Below are 24,885 nucleotides of genomic sequence, written 5' to 3'. Positions count from 1 at the left end.
GTGATCGCGAAAGTGTTACGGAGATGACTCTGCAAGGGAGATGCTCAGTAGCTCGGTACGGGCTTTTGTTGAAGTTTCGAGGACATACCTTCACCGAGGAGTCAAGCAGGATATTGCTCTCCCCTACGTACACCTTGCGAAGAGACCATGGGGATAAAATCAGAGAGATGAGAGCCCACACTGAGGCATACCAACAATCTTTCTTCCCATGAACAATACAAGACTTGAATAGAAGGGAAAACTGATACAGATACTCAAGGTACCCTCCGCCACACACCGTCAGGTGGCTTGCGGAGTGTGGATGTGGATGTAGATGTAGTCAATTCCTAGAAAACAATTCTTGGACTTGTGGATTCAGCACATGACTCATGTCTAGTTAAAATCATTATGGATAAACCTTTTTTACTGTAATATTGTTGCAGAAGTATAGTATAAGTGAAAATATTACCTACAAGCTACCTACTTAATATAAACTATACTTTCTTTCGAAAATTACTTTTAACCTTGAATTTTGTTATTATTATTATTATTATTATTATTATTATTATTATTATTATTTACTGCCCCAAAAACTGATTTAATTAAAAATTTATAGTTGCGTTTACAATCCAATTTATGTCCTCTAATAACTCTTCCCCAAATCTCAAGCACATTTTTCAACTTGGTTACCCAAGAACTACAGAAGCAAGGTTGCAAAACACTTTTTCCAACACAATATATCAGTTTAAATTTATTTATAAGTGTCACTTATCAATTCACTTTTAAAATGCATAAATGCCCTAGCATTTATGAATTTTGGGCATTTGCTCAGGCATTTATCCTGGGCATTTGCCCCAAATTATAAATGTCTCTGGGCATTTCACTTGACTAGTATAGTGACTTAGCATGGTGAAATAACCATTGTGGGAAACCACACATGTTGGGATATCGCATTACCATGTGCACTCTGCTGCAGAGTTAAAACTTCATTCAATGTGAAAGGAAATATGGTGCGATGATATCTATAGATCCTTTATAAACGCCGACTTCCAGTAGTTTTTAGACACTTATTACATTCACACAAGATTTTTTTCACATTAACAGGGAGTTAGTTTTTTTTTTTTTTATCGGTAATATTATTGAAACAAAGGTATACTTCCTTTCATCACATCCTTATTGCCCTACCTGCTAGCCCAGCAGAGTAGGCAGGACCTGCATGGGGTTTTAAAAACTGGCAGATGGGTTGTCAATCAAAATTATAGAATTTGCTTAGATACCTCTGTCGTGAAGACTACTTCCCTTGAACGATATATATCCCAGTTCAAGTCCCAGTCTGGTACAAAATTTTTAACTGTCGGGAAGTTTCTTTCTTACTTTCGAGACATTTTCTGGTTTCCAAGCTATGTCAATCCAAAAGCATGCTCAAGATGCTAACAAATGTCTCCACCATCTTCATCAGGAATAGGTAGTGAATGTCATGATTGGTATAGTACACTCATTCTCCTTTTTTCTTCATTTCTTTGGCTGTCCTTCGTAATCAAAATTCTAAGGCTAGAAGCAGGTTCCACCCAATAAGAGTAAAAGATGACTTACTCGCTGTTTTGTGCCCAGAATGTTGGTTGCTGTTTCTAGGATAAGTATCAAAGCTAGGTTGCCAGGTTTCAGCAGTTCTTTCTCTTCATGTCCCATTATTACCGCAAGGGCATCAATCAGCACAAGAGGATCCATCCCGACCAAAGCAGACTGTCTAGCGGACATTGAAAATGGACCTGTTGAAATAAAAATTTACATCAACAGACTGCAGAAAAAAAGCCATATTAAATTAATTCATTTGTAATTCCACCAAATATGTAGAAGAATAGTGTTTTACAGATTTCCCAAAAGAATTTTTCAATTATTGTACATAGCCTCCAAAACTGCATTCGAACTTTGAAATATTATTTTCAAACATGCCAGAAAATTAAAATAATTCATACAAGAAAATGATAAATGTATGTCACCACAGTCATAAATAAAGTATAAAATAATAATGTCTTGATTATTTGACCAAATTATCCAATCAAATCACTGTTTTATCCCATTAGGTTTTCAAAAAATAGTAAATATAGTAATTACTAACTCCCTTGATGTTTTTTTTTCTCATAGTTGAGGGAAATGTGTCACCTTTAACTGACTGGTATCAACATTTCATATGTAAATAAAAATTGTTTTCCCTCTCTATTGCCTTTGGCATGGTGGGCATCTCCCAGGTGATACAATTCACCAAAGTTTGGTCAATTATGGATTCTATCACCTTCCACTGTCCCACTTTCCCCTCCCTATCTTACAGAACACACATGCACCACCTCCAAACAGCATGATGCTGTAAAGTTATAGATGGTAAACAAAAGCCACAAAATAATGTCGTGTGATGAGGGACACCCGTCGGATAGACCGTTCGCCTGATGCAAGTCTTTCGATTTGACACCACTTCGGCGACTTGGGCGTCGATGGGGATGAAATGATGATGATTAGGACAACACAACACCCAGTCCCTGAGCAGAGAAAATCTCGGACCCAGCCGGGAATCGAACCCGAACCCTTAGGATTGACATTCCTTCATGCTGACCACTCAGCTACCGGGGGGCGGACAGCCACAAAATAGGCTTATAATACCTACAACATGGGATGAAGGAGACTACAGGGGGAAAAGAGGAAAACAACATGCGTAACAAAGAGAGCTAACAAAAATGAAACAGTACTTGAAATTCCTGAATAGTATATAAATAATGGAAATCCATATATACTGACTGTATCCTGCCACTCATTAATGTGTCTCAGTCTGATCAAAAGGAGAAGTGCTACACACATAAGGAAATGGGACATACATCTACCGCCTTCTTCCAACTGTCACCATCTGTCTTCCTCCCCCCTCTGGGAAGCCTGCAACTGTCATTAATTATTTAAATGATGAAACACTGCACTATTTACGAAATATTTTCATGCTTAGCACAATGCGGTTCAAGGATTTATTCTCATTGCCAAATGCAAATATTTACATGAGTATTTTGTGTGATGTCTGCATATGTGTCTGATAAGTTGTTCTATCCCTTACAAGTCTTTCTTTAATTATTTCACTAACACGATCACAAACAAATCTTTTCCCTTCATAGTTCAAATGCATTCCATGCTTCGTGTGCAGATTACGATAGTCTGCCTCCTCCATTATGTAGGAAAACACACACACACACACACACACACACACACACACAAACCATCATTTACATTGTTTGTTTGAGAAACATTACAAGAAATACTTACGTAAATATTTGCACCTGACAACAACAGCAAATTCTCAAAACATTTATTGCTAAGCATGAAAAATGTGTAACTGGCACAGCAGTTTACTATTTCAACCAGAAACATTTGAGAAACACAAAGTGAGAGCAAAGGCAAGGAGGTTGGAATAACATCACTGACCAAGTGCTGCAAGTGGCTAAACACCGAAATGCGCAAAATATGTGTCTGAGTAACACAAAGGTGCCATGATCACAAAGCTCCGCATGCACAATATAGAGTCAGAGACACTTTGAAAACAGTTTTAATCAGCCATGATACCTTTCTTCGAACAAACCTAGTTCCTCCTATCAGCCACACTGCTGAGGGGCAGCGGCAGGAGATAAATCGCAAATTGTTGCGAAATTTAACAATTCAGATTTGCTGAGAACAGCATCCTCGGGTCAAGAAATTAACCATGTAATATTTGTTAACACTACTTGAAGGCCAATGCCATGCCATAATTTAATGTCACACTAAAAACATTGATCATGAAGTGTAAATCATAGGAAAATTATGGATGTGTTAATGCAAAATTGGACCAAACTGACATTGTTAGCATAGGAAACTTGGTGCGAACAATAAAAAATGTTGTAAATAATGAGAAAACATTAATTCTGGGAATGTAAAAGCAGTGTTATATTGTGTGTGTGTGTGTGTGTGTGTGTGTGTGAGAGAGAGAGAGAGAGAGAGAGAGGGGGCAAGGGGGGGGGGGGGGATGTTGTTAGCAAACAGAAAAATTGTATTTATGGCTTAAGATTAGAACAATACTAATACAGAATCAGAATTTGTAACAAAATTATAAACAAAACTCAAGGTTGGAGGGAGGGAGGGGGAGGGGGAGGGAGAGAGGGAGGGAGGGAGAGTGAGGGGGGGTTGGAGGGGGCTGGGAACGTTGCCCGAGGAGGAGGAGGAGGAAGAGGAGCAGGTGGTTACTGTTTAACATCTCATTGACAATGAGGTCATTAGAGACTGAGTGCAACTTTGGATTAGGCAAGAAAATCAGCCATGCTTTTTAAAAGGAACCATCCCGGCATTTGCATGAAGCAATTTAGAGAAATCCCAGTAAACTTAAATCTGGATGGTCAGACGTGGGTTTGAACCATACTCTTCCCGAAAGCGAATCCACTGTGCTAACCACTGTGCCACATTGCTTAGTAGGGATGGGAGGAAACATCATAGAAAGTGGTAAGAAAGAGATGGTCGTGGAGAGAGGGCATGGAGAAGATTGATGCAGAAAGGGGGTGGGAGGAGATTGGATACAGAAATGGGGGGGAAGGGGGAGCAGAAGAGTGGAGAGAGGGGAGGAGAAGAATATGGATGCAGACACGGGGGAGGAGGTGATGTACAGAGAGAGGGGAAGGATAAGAAAGGGGATGAAGGAGATTGTGACATATATTCATTTCTCGTACATATTGGAAATGTATGCTTTTTCTTTTCTATTTAACCAGACTGAGACACAGAAACATGTGGCCAGCAACAGTCAGACACACACACACACACACACACACACACACACACACACACACACACACACACACACACACAGAGAGAGAGAGAGAGAGCAGATGAGTGTGCACGCGCAAGTTTGGGCATTCCAGTAATACATAAAAATGCGTGTATTCAAATGAAATATCGGGCCATAATTTCAAAGTAATCAGTGAAGAACTTCCAGAGATATACAATTTTGTACAAATGAACTTTTACATTTTTATTTATATGGATGCAAGTTGTTGGTCAATCACTGGATGTATAAAGGACAGATCCGGACTGACTTGGAGGAGAATCAAAAGTACACCACTAAAAATGACTGTTTCCTGGTTGAAGAAAGGTGTGTAACACTGAGTTGATGCAAGACAGTCTACAGTATGAATACAAAAATCATGGTGCAGGCTGCCTCCTAATGGTACAGTGTCATCAAAAGAGGCTGTGAAAAAATGTCTTTCAGAAAATTTTATTAAATGGGACAATAGATATGCTATCAGTAAAGCAAATACCATCATTGCACATTTCACACCAGACACAAAGATCAATTTCTGGCCACACAACAGTAGCAAAAGGTGATGGTGGTGGTGGTGGTGGTGGTGGTGGTGGTGGTGGTGGTGGTTAGTGTTTAACGTCCCGTCGACAACGAGGTCATTAGAGACGGAGCGCAAGCTCGGGTTAGGGAAGGAAATCAGCCGTGCCCTTTCAAAGGAACCATCCCGGCATTGGCCTGAAACAATTTAGGGAAATCACGGTAAACCTAAATCAGGATGGCCGGAGACGGGATTGAACCATCGTCCTCCCGAATGCGAGTCCAGTGTGCTAACCACTGCGCCACCTCGCTCGGTAGCAAAAGGTGATCAGGGGAGGTATAAACAATATATGCGAATCAGACAAACTGAGAGCATGTCACCTCATGTGATTACCTCATGACACAGTCTTGATTTGACGTCAAAACATCGTGCCACTTTGACACTCATCTGGTATGATATCTAAGAATTTTTTCTTCAAGTAATAAATTTATATAAATCAAATGAAATTATTTGTCAGTTGATAACAGAAGAATTTCTCGAGCAAAATTCATCAAGAAATTTGGCATTTGCATACACTGAATTCTTACATGTACTGAAGAGAGACATATGAGTTGTTAGTCTGCTCATAATAAAAGTAATGTAATGAACTCAGCAGTTAATTCACAGAAACATTTGCCTTACCTGCTTGTTGGGATATTGCAACCATCGTGTAGTGACTGATCACGAACAAAAGTGTCTGCAGAACATGCGAGCGTAGTTCCTTTATTGCAGCAGCTACCAACATTGCTGTGTGGGAAAAAGAAAAACAATGAGCTGCAGTGTCACCTTTTACATATTTGGCATCATTTTCAAAACCTTTGTTCTAGGTAATCACTCCGGCTGTATAATACAATCCAGAAATAACATTATTTCATTGGTACTGCACAATAATTTCAAGAGTGTGGAACAGAACACAGTTATAAAGTTGACTTAGCAGCTGGTTTTCAATGTGGGATACTTCAGATTACAACTATTAAATGCATTTCTGACAGGTAAACGATTTTGTATTCCACTTCCAGAAACTTAAGTGAGGTTAAAGAACCATTATTCACAGTTGCTATGTTAACTCCATAACCCTAGAGCCTTTATGTTCTTCAAAGACAGCATTAATTCTAAGCCTGTTGTGTTCTCCACTTCCTGGATCACGTATCATTTACCTCATCATCACGTGTACCTCTGATCTCCTTCCAAACATGTCTGGGAGAAAGGGGATATAATCAGTCTTCTGACTGGTTTGATGCGGCCTACCCAAAACTCCTCTCCTATGTCAACCTTTTCATCTCAGAATAGCACTTATGCAACATATGTCCTCTGTTCTTTGCTGGAAGTATTCCAATCTCCATCTCCCTCTACAGTTTCTACTCTCTACACCTCCCTTTAGTACCATGGAATTTATTCCCTAAGGTCTTAGCACATGTCCTATCATGTTGTCCCTTCTTCTTGTCAGTGTTTCCCATATATTCCTTTCCTTACCAATTCTGCAGAGAATCACACCATTCCTTACCCATATGAATCCACCTAATTTTCAACATTCTTCTGTAGCTGATATCAAATGCTTCAATACTATTTTGTTCCAGTGTTCCCACAGTCCATGTTTCAGTAACATACAATGCTGCACTCCAAAATAACATTTTCAGAAATTTTTCACTCAAATACAGGCCTAGTTTGATATTAGTTGACTTTTCTTGACCAGGAGGCATGCCCTTCTTGAGAGTGCTAGTCTGTTTTCTATGCCCTTGCTCTATCCACTGTTGGTTATTTTGCTCTCCTCTACTACGTGATCACCAGTGTTGATGGTAAGTTTCTCGGTATTCTTGTTTCTGGTAATTATAATTATTTTCAGCTTTCTTCATATTACTCTCAATCCACATTCTGTACACATTAGACTGTGAGCCATAAAACTGCAAAGGCAAATTATAAAGTGTTTATTGGCACACTGGAGCAAATATTTCACTGGAATAGGAATGCTGAATAGTCCGTAGTTTTTTTTTAGTATCACCAAAGGAATTAGTGTGACACAGTCAGGCATGTTTCCACTGTCTAAGACGAATAAATTAAGTTAAAGGATGTCATATTTCATTCCAGAAAAATCTTACCAGCTGTTATGGTTGATTTTGTTTGTTAAATAGCTACAGTTACACCCAGTACAGTTCGGCTACAGTTTAGTTTTTTGTGCAGTTGTGGCTGAAGTCTTACCACCCTACAGACCGACAGCCAACCAACACTATCTCAGTCAGATCTCTCAAAATTATGGGATGAGAGCTTATACCTGCATCTCCTGTAGTGCTCTGTCCAATGACCTGCTACCATTTAAAAAAGACCTCTCCAAAAATCAAAACTACTTGGTGGATTCACTTTTTTACTGAATTAAAATTTTACTGCCTTTCAAATAATTGTTTGTTACACATTACTCTGAAATATAGCAGAGAAAATACTTTTTCCAGTTATTACAATAATCCATCTCCCTGACTGCCCTACAAAACTTGACATCAAGCTACAAATTAATTCAACAACTTATTAGGCTTGTGTCTCCGTGGAAATATAAATTTTGGTTTTATAAAGAGTGTGCCAATTGTAAAGGCGAAATTACAAAGCTGATCACTTATGTAGCTTACAGTTTGCTGAAGGGCTGAAGACACTCATTACGAAACTTCAAGAAGAAAAAAGTGAACAGAACCTTCCGAAATGTCAGCAAGATTGCTCAACTGCTGGAGATGCAGACGTAAGTGAAGTTCAAAACATGCAAACCGAAAGTGAAAAACCAAGAAACCTGTGAAAGGAACGTAAGTGAACTTTCCGGTTCTTTCAACTACTGATTACAATTGCGATGTGAACAGTTCAAGTGAATAATATGGAAAATAAAATGACTTTCTGAATCAGGCAAAATACAGAAAATTACTACCGCAGTCAAGTAATAAATACATTAGTTAAGAAGAGAAATATTTAGAAATGCATAAAACAATGTTGCTTCTAACACTCGGACACGATTTGGCATAACATATTTAATTATCATCATTACTGAGCACTCCTACTTTAGGTAAGCTTCATACCAAATGCACAAATATTAACCTTAGACAGCAGTAAACTAGCATTGGGGCTAGTTCTCACAAGTCTCAGTTTCAAATAGTAAATTATTTCAGGCCATAAATTGTTGACAGATTGAGCTAAATAGGCACACTGTGACATAAATTAAGACATTAATTTTGAGCAAATAGTTTGGATCGATGGAACGTGAGGAAATGCTTGTCAAAAGATTGATGACATGGGCACTTCCTGCAGTTAAAGGTAATATAATTATTCTTCTGTGCAACTTTATTTCCGATTATGAAGTCATAGAATCTGCTGCGCCTACGGTGGTGACTACTACTTTCATTACAATTTACTCTCTGCGAACTTCTTTCCCTATACAATTGTATCACTCCACAGTAACCTAAAGCCACTAATGGGTCGCAGCATATCTGACAGAAAACATCTGACAAGCATTCAACATTTCCTGTCTAATGTGATGATTAAAAATTCGGTGGATTCGTTAATATCTGTAGTTTTCAAGCTTTGGTTTCTTCCACAGACTGTCTATGTGAACAAAACATAAGTGAAACAGAAACACAGAATGTTGAATGTTTCTACTTGCATATTTGTACATTCTGCACCATACTTCAGCAAGTTAAACCAGACCGATGACCTCGCTGTCTGGTCTCCTCCCCCCAACAACCCAAGTTAGACTACAAGTTTCCTTTCCTAACATTTACAACCACTCTCTTATACGTGCATCATCTCCCTCCCAACACTTAGCAGAAATTATTCAGTTACCTGTAAGAGCAGTCTGATGAGTTGCCCTGGATCTGGCATCAGGGCATTTATATGGGACACCTTGTATTGGATTTATCTTGACACTCTGCTCTGTGAAGCTGTGAAAACAGGTAAGTGTTACTCAAAACATAATTCTGAGGGAAAACAAAATCACAATCAAACTTACCTACAAAGCAGTCAATGATGAAGGTTCCTGACATATCAAAAATATATGCAAAAACAGAACCGTGCCTTTTGTGGGCTACAGCCTTACTGACTGACCTATCAATATACAAATCTTGGCATGTTCTCCCCCACAGATTTGCATTTGCAAGTAGTTCTCCTCACCATACACACTTATCTTACACTCTCCTACATACTTTGCTGGACTAGCAATTCTAGAACATAGGGTTCGCATCGCGTACAAAAAGCAAGGGTCCAGTCCGAGGCACAAGCCGACACATGTGTTTCAAAATAAACAAAAATATTTTGGACTCCATTATCAACTCTGACTCATCTGATAGATTCTCCATTTTAACTTTCAAACCTCTAGAGTATAAACGGAGACAATAAAAAAGAAAAAGTGAAACTCTTAAGACCAACTACATGACATGCAAAAAATTCCACAGGAACACAAATTCTTGCTCACTGGGGGGACTTCAGTGACCAAGGAGAGGGAGGGGGGGAGATAATAAAAAATAAAATAAAAATAAGAAGAAGAAAGAAAGATCAGATGCACGGACAACTCGCACTTTGACGGTTCTGTAAAAACTTAGTTATGCCCATGAACAGTTCATAATGAAGATGCTGAGTCATAGATAGTCACAACAAAAAGACTGTCAGAAACTGAGCTTTCAGACACACACACACACACACACACACACACACACACACACACACACACACACACGTAGAGTCGACTCTCACACATGACTACAGTGTTTTGAAGGCAGACCGCGAGCAGCAGTGCACAATGGGAGACACACCCAGGTTGTGGGGATAAGGTGGGGACAGGTAGGGATAGCAGGCCAGGTGTGGGGGATGGTAAAATGCTGCTTGTGGGAACATACAGAAATGAGGTGAAGAGAGGATAAGGCAACTAGGTTTAGTCTGGAGGTTAGACGGACGGACGGGGTGAGGGGGAGGAAAGGGAGAGAAGTAAAAAAACTGAGGGTGCGTTCGTGGAATAGAGGGCTGTGTAGAGCTGGAATGGAACAGAGAAGGGGCTTGGTAGGTAAGGACAATGACGAACGAAGGTTGAGGTCAGGAGGGTTACAGGAATGCACAATATATTGCACGGAGACATCACATCTGCGCAAGTTCAGAAAATCTGGTGTTGTTGGGAGGATCCAAATGAGAGGTAGTTCTCCACCAGTGTTTCAACAACTACCTTTTGTCATGCCCTGAAATGAGAAAATGTCCTATGCACTATCCTTCCCACCCCTCCCACAGTGTTTTTCAACCGCCCACCAAACGTACAAAGTATCCTCGTCCATCCCTACTCAACCCCTGCCCCCAACCTCATGGCTCATATCCCTGTAATAAACCTAGGCAAAAGACCTGTATCATACATCTTCCCATCAACACCTACTGGAGTCCAGTCACTAACAACAGCTATCCCATCAAAGGCAGTGCTACCAGTCATGTGATTTACAAGCTAAGTTGCAAGCACTGTGCTGAATTCTACATGAGCACGACAACCAAAAAGCTGCCTGCCCCTTGGATGTGGCTAAGAAACAGCCAGACCACCCCGTTACTGAGGATGCTGCTCAGCTTGACATTCTTCATTTCAATGACTGCTTCACAGTCTGTGCCATCTGGATCCTTCCCACCAACACCAGCTTTTCTGAAATGTGCAGGTGGAAACTCTCCCTATAGTATATTTTATGCAACCATAACCCACCTGGCCTCAACCTTCGTTAGTCATTGTCCTTACCAATCTAGCCCCTTCTCTGTTCTCATTCCAACACTGCACTATTCCACCAACACACCCTCAGTCTTTTTACTTCTCTCCTTTTCTGCAACCCTCCCCCAATTCCATCCGTTCACCTAACTTCCAGACTGCACCTAGCTGCCTTATCCTCTCTCCACCTTGTACCTGTATGTTCCCACAAGCAGCCTTTTACTGTACCCCATCCTTACCCTGCTATCCTCCCCTGCTATCCTTCCCCCTCCCCACTCCAGTGTCCTCCTTAGTCCCACCAACCTGTTGTCTCTCCCATAATGCATTGTTGCTCATAGTCTACCTTCAGCTGCAAGAGAATGGTCATGTCCGCGCACACATACAGGGTGCGTTCCGAAAGTAATGCAATTATTTTTTTTAAAGTAATTTATTGAACAGATTTGCACAAACACTTAAAATTCTTCAAAGTACTGTCCTTGGGCGTCTACACATTTTTTCCAGCAACTCTGCCATGACCGGTACGCGCCCTGGAAGGCGTCTTCTGGGACCTCTCGCAAGGTCTTCGTCACGGCGGATTGGATCTCGTCTATGGACGAAAAACGGGTTCCTTTCAGGGCTGACTTAATCCTAGGAAACAAAAAGAAGTCAGCTGGGGCGAGGTCAGGACTATAGGGGGAGGTGGGGCAGCGTTGGCACCTGGTGTTTGGCCAGGAACTCGCGGACTCGTAGCGCGTTGTGGCAAGGCGCGTTGTCGTGATGGAGTTGCCAGGTAGCGGAGATGTCCTTTCTCGTCCTGATGACCCTTTTGCGGAGTCTTTCCAGCACATCCACGTAGTAGGCAGCGTTAACTGTCTGTCCTTGAGGAACAAACTCCTTATGGACCACTCCTTTGCTGTCGAAAAAGACAATGAGCATTGTTTTCACTTTTGATTTGCTCATTCTTGCCCTTTTGGGCTTGGGGGACTGATCAGTGTGCCACTCAGAGCTTTGGCGTTTTGTTTCTGGGTCGTATTCAAAAACCCAGGTTTCATCACCAGTGATGACGTTGTCCAAATAATCAGGTTCAATTTCAACACGTTGCAAAAGTTCACTTGAAATTTCCGCTCGGTTGGTCTTTTTGTCATCTGACAACACCTTGGGCACGAGCTTGGCGCACACTTTCCTCATCGCAAAATCTTCAGTAACAATGCGAAAAACAACAGTAGACGACAAGTTCAGTTCATTGGCAACCATCCTGATACTCAATCGACGGTCAGAGTCCAACAGTTGTCGCACACGAGCCACATTGTTGTCGGTTTTGCTGGTTGACGGCCGCCCAGAGCGTTGTTCGTCGTGAACCTCTTCCCGGCCTTCCTTAAAGGCCTTTAACCACCTCGAAACTTGTGAGTAGGACAGAGCAGAGTCCCCGTAAGCCTCACGAATCATTTTGTTAGTCTCCTCAAAAGATTTGTTCAGTTTAGCACCAAACTTAATCGTGTAACGTTGCTCGATCGTCGATTCCATTTTTTCCGTGACACGGTCGGCACGCAGAGGTTTACAATAACAGACGTCCTGCCGCTTCCACAGCTTGGAGAGCACTGAAACCGGTTTCGCGGCAAAGCTTAGCGTCCCCCCCACCTACTCCATGTGGCCCGCTCCCACTCCGACTACTAGGAGCGGCGCGGGAAATTCAATTGCATTACTTTCGGAATGTACCGTGTGTGTGTGTGTGTGGGGGGGGGGGGGGGGGGGTCCATTATATCCTTTCATAACATAATTACAAATTAATGATTTTCAGATTTTTCCTTTACTTTCACTGTGGAAGTTTGCTGCTTGCTTACTTTTGTGACTTTAGGTCAATGAAAAGTACTGTTTAGGTTTTGATGAGTGAATTTGCGAGATCAAAATGTGTAACATAAATGGCTGCATCTTTTGATTGCATCGACTTAGAAACTTACATATACTACACTGCCAAGTAACTATAGGACTTCAGCATGTGACATAAATTTCAACTTGACACATCTACCCATTCTCGAGTTTCGACAGACAGATGGACTAAGTGATCCTGAAGTGTTCAATTTTTACCAAATGAATTACGGAACCCTAAAAATTGTTGGAAACTATCCAATACATAACAGAACTAACCCAAGTGGCATTAAAATGAAAGAACTATGCAAAGAAAGCAATATTATCTTAAAGCAAACAATATTATCTTGAAATCCACACCCTTTAAAAAGGTACCTTTAAAACAGAAAACAAGGATCTCACCACACACACATCTACATAAATTCCAACTGTATCACGTGGCTATCGCACAAAAGTTCTATATAGAAACACAAAATGTCGAAGTCCTTAGGACAGCCAACCTACATTCTTATCACTACCTTCTTAAAATATAACTAAAAATCATCCTCAAAACCGAGCCACAACCGCAAAAGGAAAAATACACAATCCAGAAAGAGAGATTAAAGCTCAAGAGCATTTCCCCTTGTGACAGAAGACGCGCAAAACTAAAACTGAAGTCATATAAAAGAAGTCCGAATAACTAAAGCCAAACAACTAGCTCCCATAATGAAGGTCAAAACATGGCTGGTGGGCAGAAGAATGTGACAGACTTCTTAACCCACAAGCACTCATGCTATTATCATTTTGCTCACCAAAATTTTAAAACACTCAGCATTTTGCAAACAATGCCTAGAGGGTTCTCGTTCACTCAGTACCGTGTTTCATACGTCCCCTGACCCGTGTGAACCGTTATCGTGTCAGTATGCAGGGGTTTTTTTTTTTATTATTATTATTTACGATGGCTAAGTATATATATCATCACTCAACAACAACATTTTGTATTTTTGTACATGGATGTATAAGAAGAAAGAATTTTGGCGTGACTAGGAGATGTATGTAGGAGCACAATCCAATTTCTTATCCTCTACAGCATACTATAAAATGATTTACCAAGGAAACTGATGTTTCAGGTGCTTAAAAAGCCAGTGGTACATGTCAACTCTGTTCAGTTCAAAAAGGCAGATAAAAATTCACTTGGTGCCTTACTGAGAAACTACTCTACTCCCTCCAAATTAACAATGTAAGTGTAGACCAGATGTGGCTTGAATTCACAAAAACAATATAGACAGCAGTTTGTGATTTATACCAAATAAATTAACAAACAGCAGAGCCCATCCACCATGATATACGAAACAGGTCGGAACATGCGGACTTCTAAGAGAGACACTTATAGTAGTTTCCACAGCGGAATTTTGTGTTGAAATCTGGCAGAAAGTCCAAAGAGATTGCAGCTGTAAGTAAAGTATGCTAGCGGTAAGACAAATTCAATGCCTTCTCTGTGTGATAGGAATGGAAATATTATTGACGACAGTGCTGCCAAAGCAGATTTGCTAAACACTGCTTACCAAAATTCCTTCGGCAAAGAAGACAAAGTAAATATTACAGAATTTGCATAAAGAACAGCTGCCATAATCAGTAACTTATGAGGTAGAGGTCTTCGGAGCAGTGAAACAACTTAAATCACTTAATAAAATCAAGTCTTCCAGCCCAGACTGTATTCAAATTAGGTTCCTTTCAGAGTATGCTGATGTCATAGCTCCATACTTAACTATCATATACAACCACTCGCTTGACAAAAGATCTGTAACCTAAGACTATAAAGATTCACAGGTCATACCGATAAACAAGAGAGGCAATAGGAGCAATACACTCAATTACAGGCCCATAACATTAATGTCAATATGCATCAGACGTGATACAGGATCGAAAGGGGGGGGGGGGGGGGGGTGAAATCATTAAAACAAAGACATATCTCGATGCAGTGAGATCTTAACATGAAATTTTGATAACCAACCTTCTCCTCTGAATGCGAAAATATTTTGTTGACACAGAACTACATAGGGAGAAACAATCACCATAATACAAAAAGGTACATCACTCGCATGGGGAGATATAGCTGTTCGTTTTTTTCTGCACGATGTTCGAGAGTGGAATAATAGACAATTATTGTGAGGGTGGTACGATGAACCCTCTGCCAGGCACTTAAGTGTGATTTGCTGAGTATCCATGCAAATGCATATGTAGATGCAGAAATGCTTAACGTGTGACCGACCATGTAACTTTCAAAGGCATGAGTTCTTATGTGTTAAACTAAGAAGAAAGGAATGGCAATAATGACAATCAGAGAAAAACAAACGTAACAGACAAAACATTTCAAGTGCAAGGAAATTAGTGAATAAAAATCTCAAAAGAATTGAATAAGACAAAACAATACCATCAAAATCAAAACAAGGTTTTTCAAGACTTTTAAACATAAAATAACCAAATACAAACTACTAAACCTCCCGCTTCATGATAAAAACCAAAATTTGTCCACAGCATCAGGGATTACAGCAAAATAGTGTCATAATATTTCAAAATGCTCCTCAACTGTGAAGAATCCATTGAAAAAATGGGTGCCCCTCAACAACAACCACATTAACACGAAACCACCTACCATCGAAGAACAATTTTATCAAATCTCAAAATCTATATGGCCTCAGGAGAAAACCTAATCACAGCTGAACTCTGGAAGAATATCAATATAGAAATGTCATAGTCTCTCCCAAATCCATCTGAATACATTAGGATACATGAAAGAATTCCAGATGAATGACAGATGGCCTTCATGCATCTGCTTCATATGAAAGGGTCCAAAACAGACCTAATCTATTTGAGGATCTCATTCAAGTTATTCACTTGACTGTTACTAAACAGAGCAGAACCCAAAATCGACCACCAACTTGGAGATTACCAAGCAGTTTTCAAAAATGGAAGTTCCTGCCCAGCACAAATACTAAATCTCAAAAATCTCGTGGCTCAACAAAACTAAAGAGCAGAATCATATGTTATCATTTTCACTGACTTTCAAAAAGCATACTGCTCAATCTACATGACAAAACCACAAACCTAATTACAGAAATCTCTACCATCACATACTCAAAATTTAAATTCATGGGAGAACTCTCCAAATCTTTTCAGATAAAAACTGGTGTACAGCAAGAAGATGGACTCACCATACTGCTATTTAACCACACCCTAAAAAAAGTACTCATTGAGTGGAACACAAAGTCCTGTAGTGGAATCCGACTAGAAACAAAAGGCATCAAAGTCAATGGCCAGGCTTTCACAAATGATATGGCCATATTGGCCAAGACATGTGAAGCAGCAAAAGAACAGAACCCGTGACTGGAAAAATAAACAGAAAAAACAGGTCTCAAAGGCCCACCTGAAGAGACAAAATTAGGACAAACATAAAAAAACACCAAAACATTTTAAAGTTAGTTTTGTGTGTGTGTGTGTGTGTGTGTGTGTGTGTGTGTGTGTGTGTGTGTGTGTGTGTGTGTCAGCCAAAGGATTCAAATATCTCAGAGAATGTATCAGCTGAAATGCCCCTCAGAAAAAAGCAACAACATGTGGAGGAAACACAGTTGAACTGGAACCCCAAAAAAACATATAACAAGGAGTCCCTCTCGTGGAATGCAAAAGTTAATGGAAGCAGAAGCCAAAACACTGTCCATAACCATCGATGACCCAACTGAAAGGTGCAGATGAAAGGAAGGGAGATACTAAGAAAAATCCTAGGCCCTAAGTTCCATAAAACTGAATTAAACCCTTTATAAAGACAACCACAAAACCCTCAAGACACAATGAGGAAAAGAAAAATTTATTTTTACGGACACATGTGCAGAATGAAGCCAAGTCTGCATACCAACCAAAAATTTAGCTACTTCTGAAGAAAAAAATAAATATAATTACTTTAAGGAAGTGGGGGACTTAGCTGGACTCCAAATCACTGACAATATGCTCACAGATAAAACTGCGGGGACGGAAGCAAGGGGTGGGGGGCATAAGAACAGGAAGTTTCGAGTCAATATCAAATACAAACAAATGGCCCCGGTCTCTGAAGAAAAAGAAGAAAGGACGGAAAGATCGGAAATAACAAAACAAATCTGCACGAACAGAAAAGCACAAACATTAAAAAATATTAAGCTACTGTATCCCAAAGTTAAGTGAAACAGAAAAAATATTCAAGCCAAGTCTTGGAAGCAATAACATAAATTAACCAGTTCAGGTTTCTAGTTATTAAATAGCATTCATCAAACGGGTTGACATTGATCAAAAGCTAAAAGTTTCAGCTACACATACAAAACTATTGTAATAAACTGAAAGAAAAAGCAGTGTTTGCTTTGAAAATTATATAAAACCATGGTTCTGATCACATTTTTACATGTAAAAGTGAACCTGCAATGGATGTTTCTGCCTACTGCATTAGCGAAAAGATGAAGTAGACAGAGAAAATATGCCACAAGTAGTTTACTTTGTTTGGTACTCACAGGTGGTTATTCTTACAAAAAATTAGAGGGGGAGATGTAAACTGATATGAAACAACAACTATTCCAGTCTCTGTTGCATACCTTGGATGAGAGAAAAGCCTCTTCATATCTTTTCTATCATTCTCCAAGCTTATGGATGCAATTAAGTAGCAATTGACAACTTCCCAGCTCTGTCTCCTATAGAACGGATCAGTCGAGCTGCTCTTGAGGGCGGTGAATGCAGTTTCTATAATCTAGAAAAGACGAAAACAGCATTATGTTGATTTCTATCATAACAAACATTTGAACTTAAAACAAACTAATGTTAAGTAGATCCATTATATTTGGGCATGGAGCCACTGAAACTATTTCTTCAATGGTATTTTAGCCATATACCAGTCTGCCATCTTCCAAATGAGTCGTCTGTCAGTACACTCGAAAGATAGTGGAAAGGCATACGTCCACAATATTAACTGAAGAAATGGAGCAGCTGCACATCCAAAATCTAATTGATTAGTCAATGTGTCACAGAAACAGGAAGATGCACACAATGTTTTAAGTTACCTTCTCCACAGGTAAGTTTATCTGCCTGGAATGATCCTGGAAGCAGACTGCCATCTCAGGTCCAAGACTGTCAGTTGTGCTGTATGTCAGTTTCTGAGGCTCCACCATCATCTTACGGTTTCCTCCTCCAAATTTTCCAAGAACTCTGAAAAACAGCAGATATTTTTATTGTTTAAAACTATCAAATGATTTAAATAACATCATGACTATATATTTTTATTGTTTAAAACTATCAAATGATTTAAAGAACATCACAAATATTAGTTTAAACAGCTCTTTTTATAATCACATCTATTGACAGCAAACAGTATGGTGTCACAGCAACAATAGTCGAAAGAAGTTTACCAACTGAAAGCAAACCAGACACAAGAAAACAGGACACAAAAATTTTGTGTAGGTGTAATACACAGTACTGCTTGACAGAGCAAGACTAAGTACTTGAGCATGACATTGAGCAATCATATTTGTCCCTCTTTCCTTCCTTGAATGACCCATTTGGTAAGTCCTCTGAACACATTAAGTAAATTTAATAGCAGTGTAATACAACAACATCCTATTATCAGCCTAATATTGTGCATAACAGATAAGCCTTTGCCTGTGTGCATTCAAACAATATTCTTTATCAGAGTAGTAGTCAAATAATATGACAAGAACTTCTATTATTTGTGATGGTTTGCTGACTCTGTGAAAAACATAACTGGAGATAAACAGCAACATCACGTCTTATCAGTGCCATATAGTGGTCCTTTTAAAAAAACATTGATCCTCATAGCTTCTACTACACGAGTTTGTTGAGCATCTTTGTTATGGTTTCGCATTTACTGCATGAACCTGTTACGAAATGCACTGCTCTTCATTGAGATCTTCCTCTCTCTTCTATTTATCCTATTGGGAGGGATCTCACATGAACGAACAATACTCAGGAATCAGCCAAACAAGTAATCTGTAAGCCACATTGTTTTGAAAATGAATTTTATTTCCTTGAGTTTCCCCAATGTATCTCAGCCAGGCATTTGCTTTTCATACTGTCTGGAGTCTGACTTCAGCTGCCGGAGACTGTGGTTATGTGTGTGCGAGTTGCATGTGCGCGTGCCGTGTGTGTGTGTGTGTGTGTGTGTGTGTGTGTGTGTGTGTGTGTGTGTGTGTGTCTATTTTTGACTAAGGCTTTGTTGGCCGAAAGTTTATTTTGTGACAGTCTTTTTGTTGTGCCTATCTGCGACTCAACATCTCCGCTTTATGATGATTATTTAACTATCCTTTTCATAATATTGTTACATTCCATCCTGGATTTCACTACTGTTCTCTTTTACATGGTTGTTCCACTTCAGGTCACTACGGACAGTTACTCCTAGGTATCTTATGGTTGTCAAGTTTCCACTGATTTTAATGCCAACAGTGTAATCAAAATAAAACAATTCACCACAATGTGCAAACTCTCTTTTACCATTAATGTATGAAATATTCTTGGATATTGTATCACTGCTTCGGAAGGAACTTTGTCAGCTTAAGACTACCGCAATAGGCATAAAGCTGCCTACTGCTACATCTTCAGTGTAATTTCATCATTCTGGCAAGACGAACAATTGATCATACCTAAATGCCACATGTGCCACTTGCTCTGAGGGATTTCGAAGTGTCCTCCACAGTGCCTGCATCAGCTCTGCACGTACTGGCTGAATATGTTCGTACAGGAAATCAGGCTGCAAGTTGTCCACACACAAGTCCAATGTTCTTAGGCCCTTAAAAAAAAAATAAAAAAAACATTAAACACTGTTTATATTCAAGCCATATCTAGCTAGGAGTCACATTTACTAGGAGTCACATTTACTGCTATCAGTCTCCAGTGAAACTGGAACTGACTACATGTCGTATCCTCAAGACCCTTGCGGTTTCTTGTGTATATCAGTGATCTTTTATCAGTAGCATCAGCAGATGCCAAGCTTGTTTTGTCTACAAATTGTATAAATATTGAAATAAATAGCAAATCAAATTGTGGTTTCAGAAAGAGTTGATGTAATCCCAATCAACATTAATTAACAAATCAATTCTAGCCAAGGTATCATCATTAAAGTCAAAAAACTGAATGTATGCAGTTTCAAACTAGAATGAGGCACCAATTCAATCTACGCAGAAATGAAAAGAGCGTGGATGTGGGAGATATAGACTTTGTTAAATTCCAAATATTAACAGCTGATACCAAAAATTCATAATGAATTCATTTTGGGAGGTGTATACAATGGTGTGAATTTAACATTGTCTTTGAAGTTTATAAATAAACTGGGTATACTTACAATAAATTCTCAGTTTAGTTATTCCTTAATGGATTTTGTCCTAAATTACATATATCTCTTTCAAAACAACACCTCTGTTCATGTAATTTATTCCAGCAATATGAACAATCTTCATAATGGTACAATCACTCACTTTGCCCCGGAAAGTTACCAATTATTTAGGAACTTGCATTTCAAAAGCTTGTAACCAATCATAAAAAGTCTAGCTGCTAAAGATGAGCCTAAAGAATCAGTAAGCAACTCCTACTCCACTAGAAAATATCTTAGGAGGACTAACAAATGCACAGTTAAACACTGTTAAGATACTCCCACCTAAAATGGTTGCCTGTTTGAAGTGTTAACTGACTCTCACCTTTGGTGACATGTTTTCGTGAAGCTCTATGGGACTCACAAAATCTATCATATGTAACAGGTGATTTGTCAGGGAAAAGATGCCCTGTTGTTAACATACGGTCATGGGAAACCACTTCCCTAGCCATACTCCTGACTTCCGCCTGCCGACTACACCCATCACGCATGTTTTTTCGTCCAAATTTTTCTACCATACATACACCCACAAAGTGAAAGCCAAGAGATATATTGCATTCAAAAGGTTTAATTCAATGTATACTCCAAATGAAGCTACGACTGGGTCAGTTTTTCTATACATACTAGTAACTCAAACAAACGCTCGAGAAATTGTGAGCAGAATCAAAATAGAAACTTTCACAATGTACACAGGTTGGCTCAATAGGTTGGAAGGATATGCTCAAATTGTTTACAAAAAAACCATGGCAAGGTCAAAAACATGAATGAAAATTCTATCACTGCCTACAAAAATGGTGTCTTGGTAGGCTTGACAGCAAGGTATGAAAGGTAATTAAGCTCTAATGCAGATATTTTTCGACTTACTGCAAAACACTAAATTTGCTTTTCCTCCTCCCAATACAATCAGCAAACTTCAGCTCATGTTTCAAAAAATTATAAAAGTGACTAAAAGACTGATGAGCCAAAATCTGTGAATCTCCCAAATCCCTATTCATAATGAGTCTTATTTCATTTGTGCAGGGTCACATAAAACTTCAAGTCATCAAAATCATTTCAAAATCGTTGCCAGAAGGCTGAAATATTTTTGGAGGGAGTCTGGGAGTTACTGGTGAATATTTTTGTAGTGTACATTACTGACTAGATAGATAAATTTTGTCATAGATATGTGAATGAACAAATGTCAATGTTAATGATCATGATGACTAGGACTGAAATGCAGTCTGCCAAAAAGTGTAACATCCATCCATCTACTTTGAGACCTCCACTAATCTTTGTTATTGTAACCAAACACTTTGATGAAGTTATATGTTGCACAAGTGTTATTTGAACCAATGAACACTGATCATGAATATAAAAAGTTTACTTTCGCAATGTATTTGTATACTCTACTGTTCGACTGTATGTTTTATTTATGTGCATGTATCATGAAATGGGTATCTGCAAGCCAAGATGATGTTTGTGGAACCTGCTGGTCAGGCAGTTTATTCCGTATTATTGTGTTCTGTCTTGGAGATATGGTGCAAGTCACAGAGGAAGAGAAACGGTAAAAATGCCTATGATGCCATAGGGACAAGAAAAGTAATGCATTCATTCAACTGCAACCTGTTAAATAAGACAGACCAGTTGTGGGCTTAGTCTTTTGCAATGTTATTGTGATGTTCCCGAAGTTAGAAAAAACTAATATTCACTGTACACAAGAGTGCAATATACGATATGCCAGAAACATCATATTTATTCTGACAATTCAATGTTGGGTTTGTACTCCAGCAGTAACTGTAGCACTTCGAGAAATTAAATTCAATCGCAAGAGGTTGTCAAGTGTCCTGAAATAATAAGGTGAACAAGATTGAATAATAGAAAATCTTAGCTCCCAATTAGACTTTACATAGCCTCTAAATATCACAGCGAAGAACAAGTGGAACATCACACTGTGTACGTCCTTAGTACTGGATAGTAATAGTCAAAACATTAATTGAGTCAGTTGCATATCTGTCAAAATATTCTCTATCGCCACATGTTAATTATCAGTCTGTGGTGTGGTAGAATGTCTAATGCCTTTTGAAAATCTGGGGAAACTGAATCTACCTGCTTATCACCATGTCGAATTGGAAGACGTTGTGTGAATAAAGAAAACAGAATCTGTGAGCTTTTGTGAAGAGAAGCTTTACCCTCAAGAGAGGTCATAACATTTGAGCAAAGTCTTGCACAGACTGATGTCAGCAATATTTGTCTTAAAATCTGTGAACACTATCTTTTCCCCTTTCTGTAAACTGTAGTGATCTGTGCGCTCTTACAGTCACACGGGACTATTCGCTACACAATAGATTCTTAATACATGAGCTAGGGAAGAGGCTAATTCCACAGCATATTCTATGTACATTGTCAAGTCACATTAACGTGACTGCTGCCTTTGTTCAATAGCCACTTACAGAGGCAAACGGTACCATTGGCAGTGTGGCTCTAAAAGTGTGTCAGGGAGAGGGGGAGGGCAGCAGCAGCAGCAGGAGGAAAACAATGCAGATTGTCATAATGCAGAAACAGAATGATTTGTCTGATATCAAGAAATACAGATAATTGGCTTTCGAGCCAAGGTGGAAGCATTTCCAAAACGGTAAGTTTGTAAGCCGTTCAAGTGCCACTGTAGGTTAAGTATACCATGCACGGTAAAATGGTGCTGTTCAAAACTGATGCCGAAGCAACTGTGGTGCAACATGCCATAGATGACAGGGGTGAGCGATGGCTGTGGAAATGTGTGTGGGCGAATAGACGTACAACTGTTGAAGTGACTGCCCAGATGAACTAAGGAGCTCCCAACTGTGCCAACTGGGCTACCAACAGTGTCAACTCAACAATAATTCAGCGAACATTGCTGTGTATGGCCCTCCACAGCAAGCGCCTTGTTCATGCACATACGATACATGTTCATCGGCGACGAAGGTTGGAATTTGCTTCCGAATATTGTGACTGGATGTCTGAGAGCGGCAACAGGTGGCCTTTTCAGACAAATCTTATTCTCCATTGGCATGGAATGGCTGAAAGCAAACACCATGCAACAGTCATAAGAAGGGTTCAGTACGGAGGAGCGACTGGGTGATCCTGTCATTCTGGAAGGCACAATGGATCCACAGGTATACATCTATCCTTGGTAACCATGCCCACTCCTACATCCATTCATTTTTCCTCAGTACTAAGATATATACCGGGATGAAAATGCAACATGTCACATAGCGCACAGTGTATGTGCGTGGCTTGAAGAGTGCCAGGACGAGTTTATCGTACCCCCTGGCCACCAAACGCCCCAAAATTAAACCCAATCAAGAATATGTAGAACCACTTAATCAGGCTGTTCACATCATGGATCCTCAACCAAGAAACCTAGCACAGCTGGGCACGGCACCGGAGTCAGCACGGCTCCACATCCCTGTCGATACCTTTCAGAATCTCACTGATACTTCCTGCACATCTCACAGTGGTTCACAGTGCAAAAGATGGTTATTAATCTTCTAACACAGGTCCACATTAATGTGACTCTATAGAGTAAAACATAGCAGGAATTACAGCATAGCCTGTTATGAGTCTTCTCTGTTTATTAATACTTGGCTGATTATTCTGATCCCTCTCATTTATGAATGTGTGTAGTGGTCAGACTTTGGTACGGTAGTATCTTCATACATGAATTCATTTTTAAGGAAGCAATTTTGTCCTTATGAACATTTGTGGCACCTAAATTACACTGGAAGAGTTGTGAATAGAGAGAAAATATATATAAGTAAAACAGAATTCGAGAATTGCAAAATATTTCATTTTTCACCAAGATAAACCACTGACCTGGCTGATGAGAGTGTGAGAACCATTCAAAGCAGATACTAGTGGATCCATGAGCATTGGCAGGTATGGCAACAGGGAGCTCAGTCTGACAGGAACTGTGAGGCACAGCTCCACAAACAGGTCCTTCATGTGCTGCTTGTGCAAACCACTCTGCAAGCTGTTCAGTCCTGTGAAGGGAATAGTTATATGGAACAGATAGTTCTGCGAAATTCACATGCAAGTAACCACAAGATTAAAATAAAAAGAAAGAATTTCAGCCAATGATACGCCTTGTCAAAATTAGAGATCAATGAGAGGTGTTTAAAAAAAAACACTGAACAACTGCAATTTGAATGCAAGAAGTGGACATAAATTGCCTCCAAGATTTAACAGACAGTTAGTAGCACAGTCCTTACAGCGAAAATAACAATGGCTAAGTGAGCAAGTCCCAAACAAAAAACCCAAAGCTCAGTGGTTGGATCCTTAGTCAGTCCAGCATTTCTTTTGTCACTTACTGTTTCCTTCACCAACGGCAATGATTTTTACATGACAAAAACTGTGAAAGTAAACATTGCAATACAATTCCTGCATACTGAACTTTGCCCTTATTCACCCCTGCCGGACCGGAACCCACCAATGGCACAGAAATCTCATTTTCACAGTTTAGGAGTGTTTTGGCACCCGCAGGTTGGTGCACGACAGTCTATATGGATCATCTAGTTGTTTACAAGGCTGCCGCAATAACAATAGTCAATCAGAGAACACATGTAGCTGCACCTTCTTTTCTGTTCACAATAGTCAAACCTCTCTACTAC

At 39.6% G+C, this 24,885-nt stretch overlaps 1 protein-coding gene across 4 annotated transcripts in view; it reads right to left on the bottom strand.

The window, feature by feature from the left end:
* The window catches only part of LOC126284735 (transformation/transcription domain-associated protein), a 392,578-nt gene that overhangs the window by 267,513 nt on the left and 100,180 nt on the right, over positions 1 to 24,885 (bottom strand). For all 4 annotated transcript variants that reach the window (XM_049983877.1, XM_049983882.1, XM_049983889.1 and 1 more), the window contains exons 17-23: positions 24,092 to 24,258; positions 19,539 to 19,684; positions 17,946 to 18,090; positions 17,484 to 17,635; positions 9,162 to 9,259; positions 5,994 to 6,098; positions 1,573 to 1,748 (exon numbers count right to left, since the gene is read on the bottom strand). In XM_049983877.1, the coding sequence (XP_049839834.1) occupies positions 1,573 to 1,748; positions 5,994 to 6,098; positions 9,162 to 9,259; positions 17,484 to 17,635; positions 17,946 to 18,090; positions 19,539 to 19,684; positions 24,092 to 24,258 (989 nt within the window). The remainder of the gene's footprint in view (positions 1 to 1,572; positions 1,749 to 5,993; positions 6,099 to 9,161; positions 9,260 to 17,483; positions 17,636 to 17,945; positions 18,091 to 19,538; positions 19,685 to 24,091; positions 24,259 to 24,885) is intronic.

Source organism: Schistocerca gregaria, chromosome 1 (genome assembly GCF_023897955.1).
Source record: "Schistocerca gregaria isolate iqSchGreg1 chromosome 1, iqSchGreg1.2, whole genome shotgun sequence".
Lineage (NCBI taxonomy): Eukaryota > Metazoa > Arthropoda > Insecta > Orthoptera > Acrididae > Schistocerca > Schistocerca gregaria.
The sequence above is the reverse complement of the archived record's forward strand: the minus strand, read 5'-3'. Positions and strand labels throughout refer to the sequence as shown.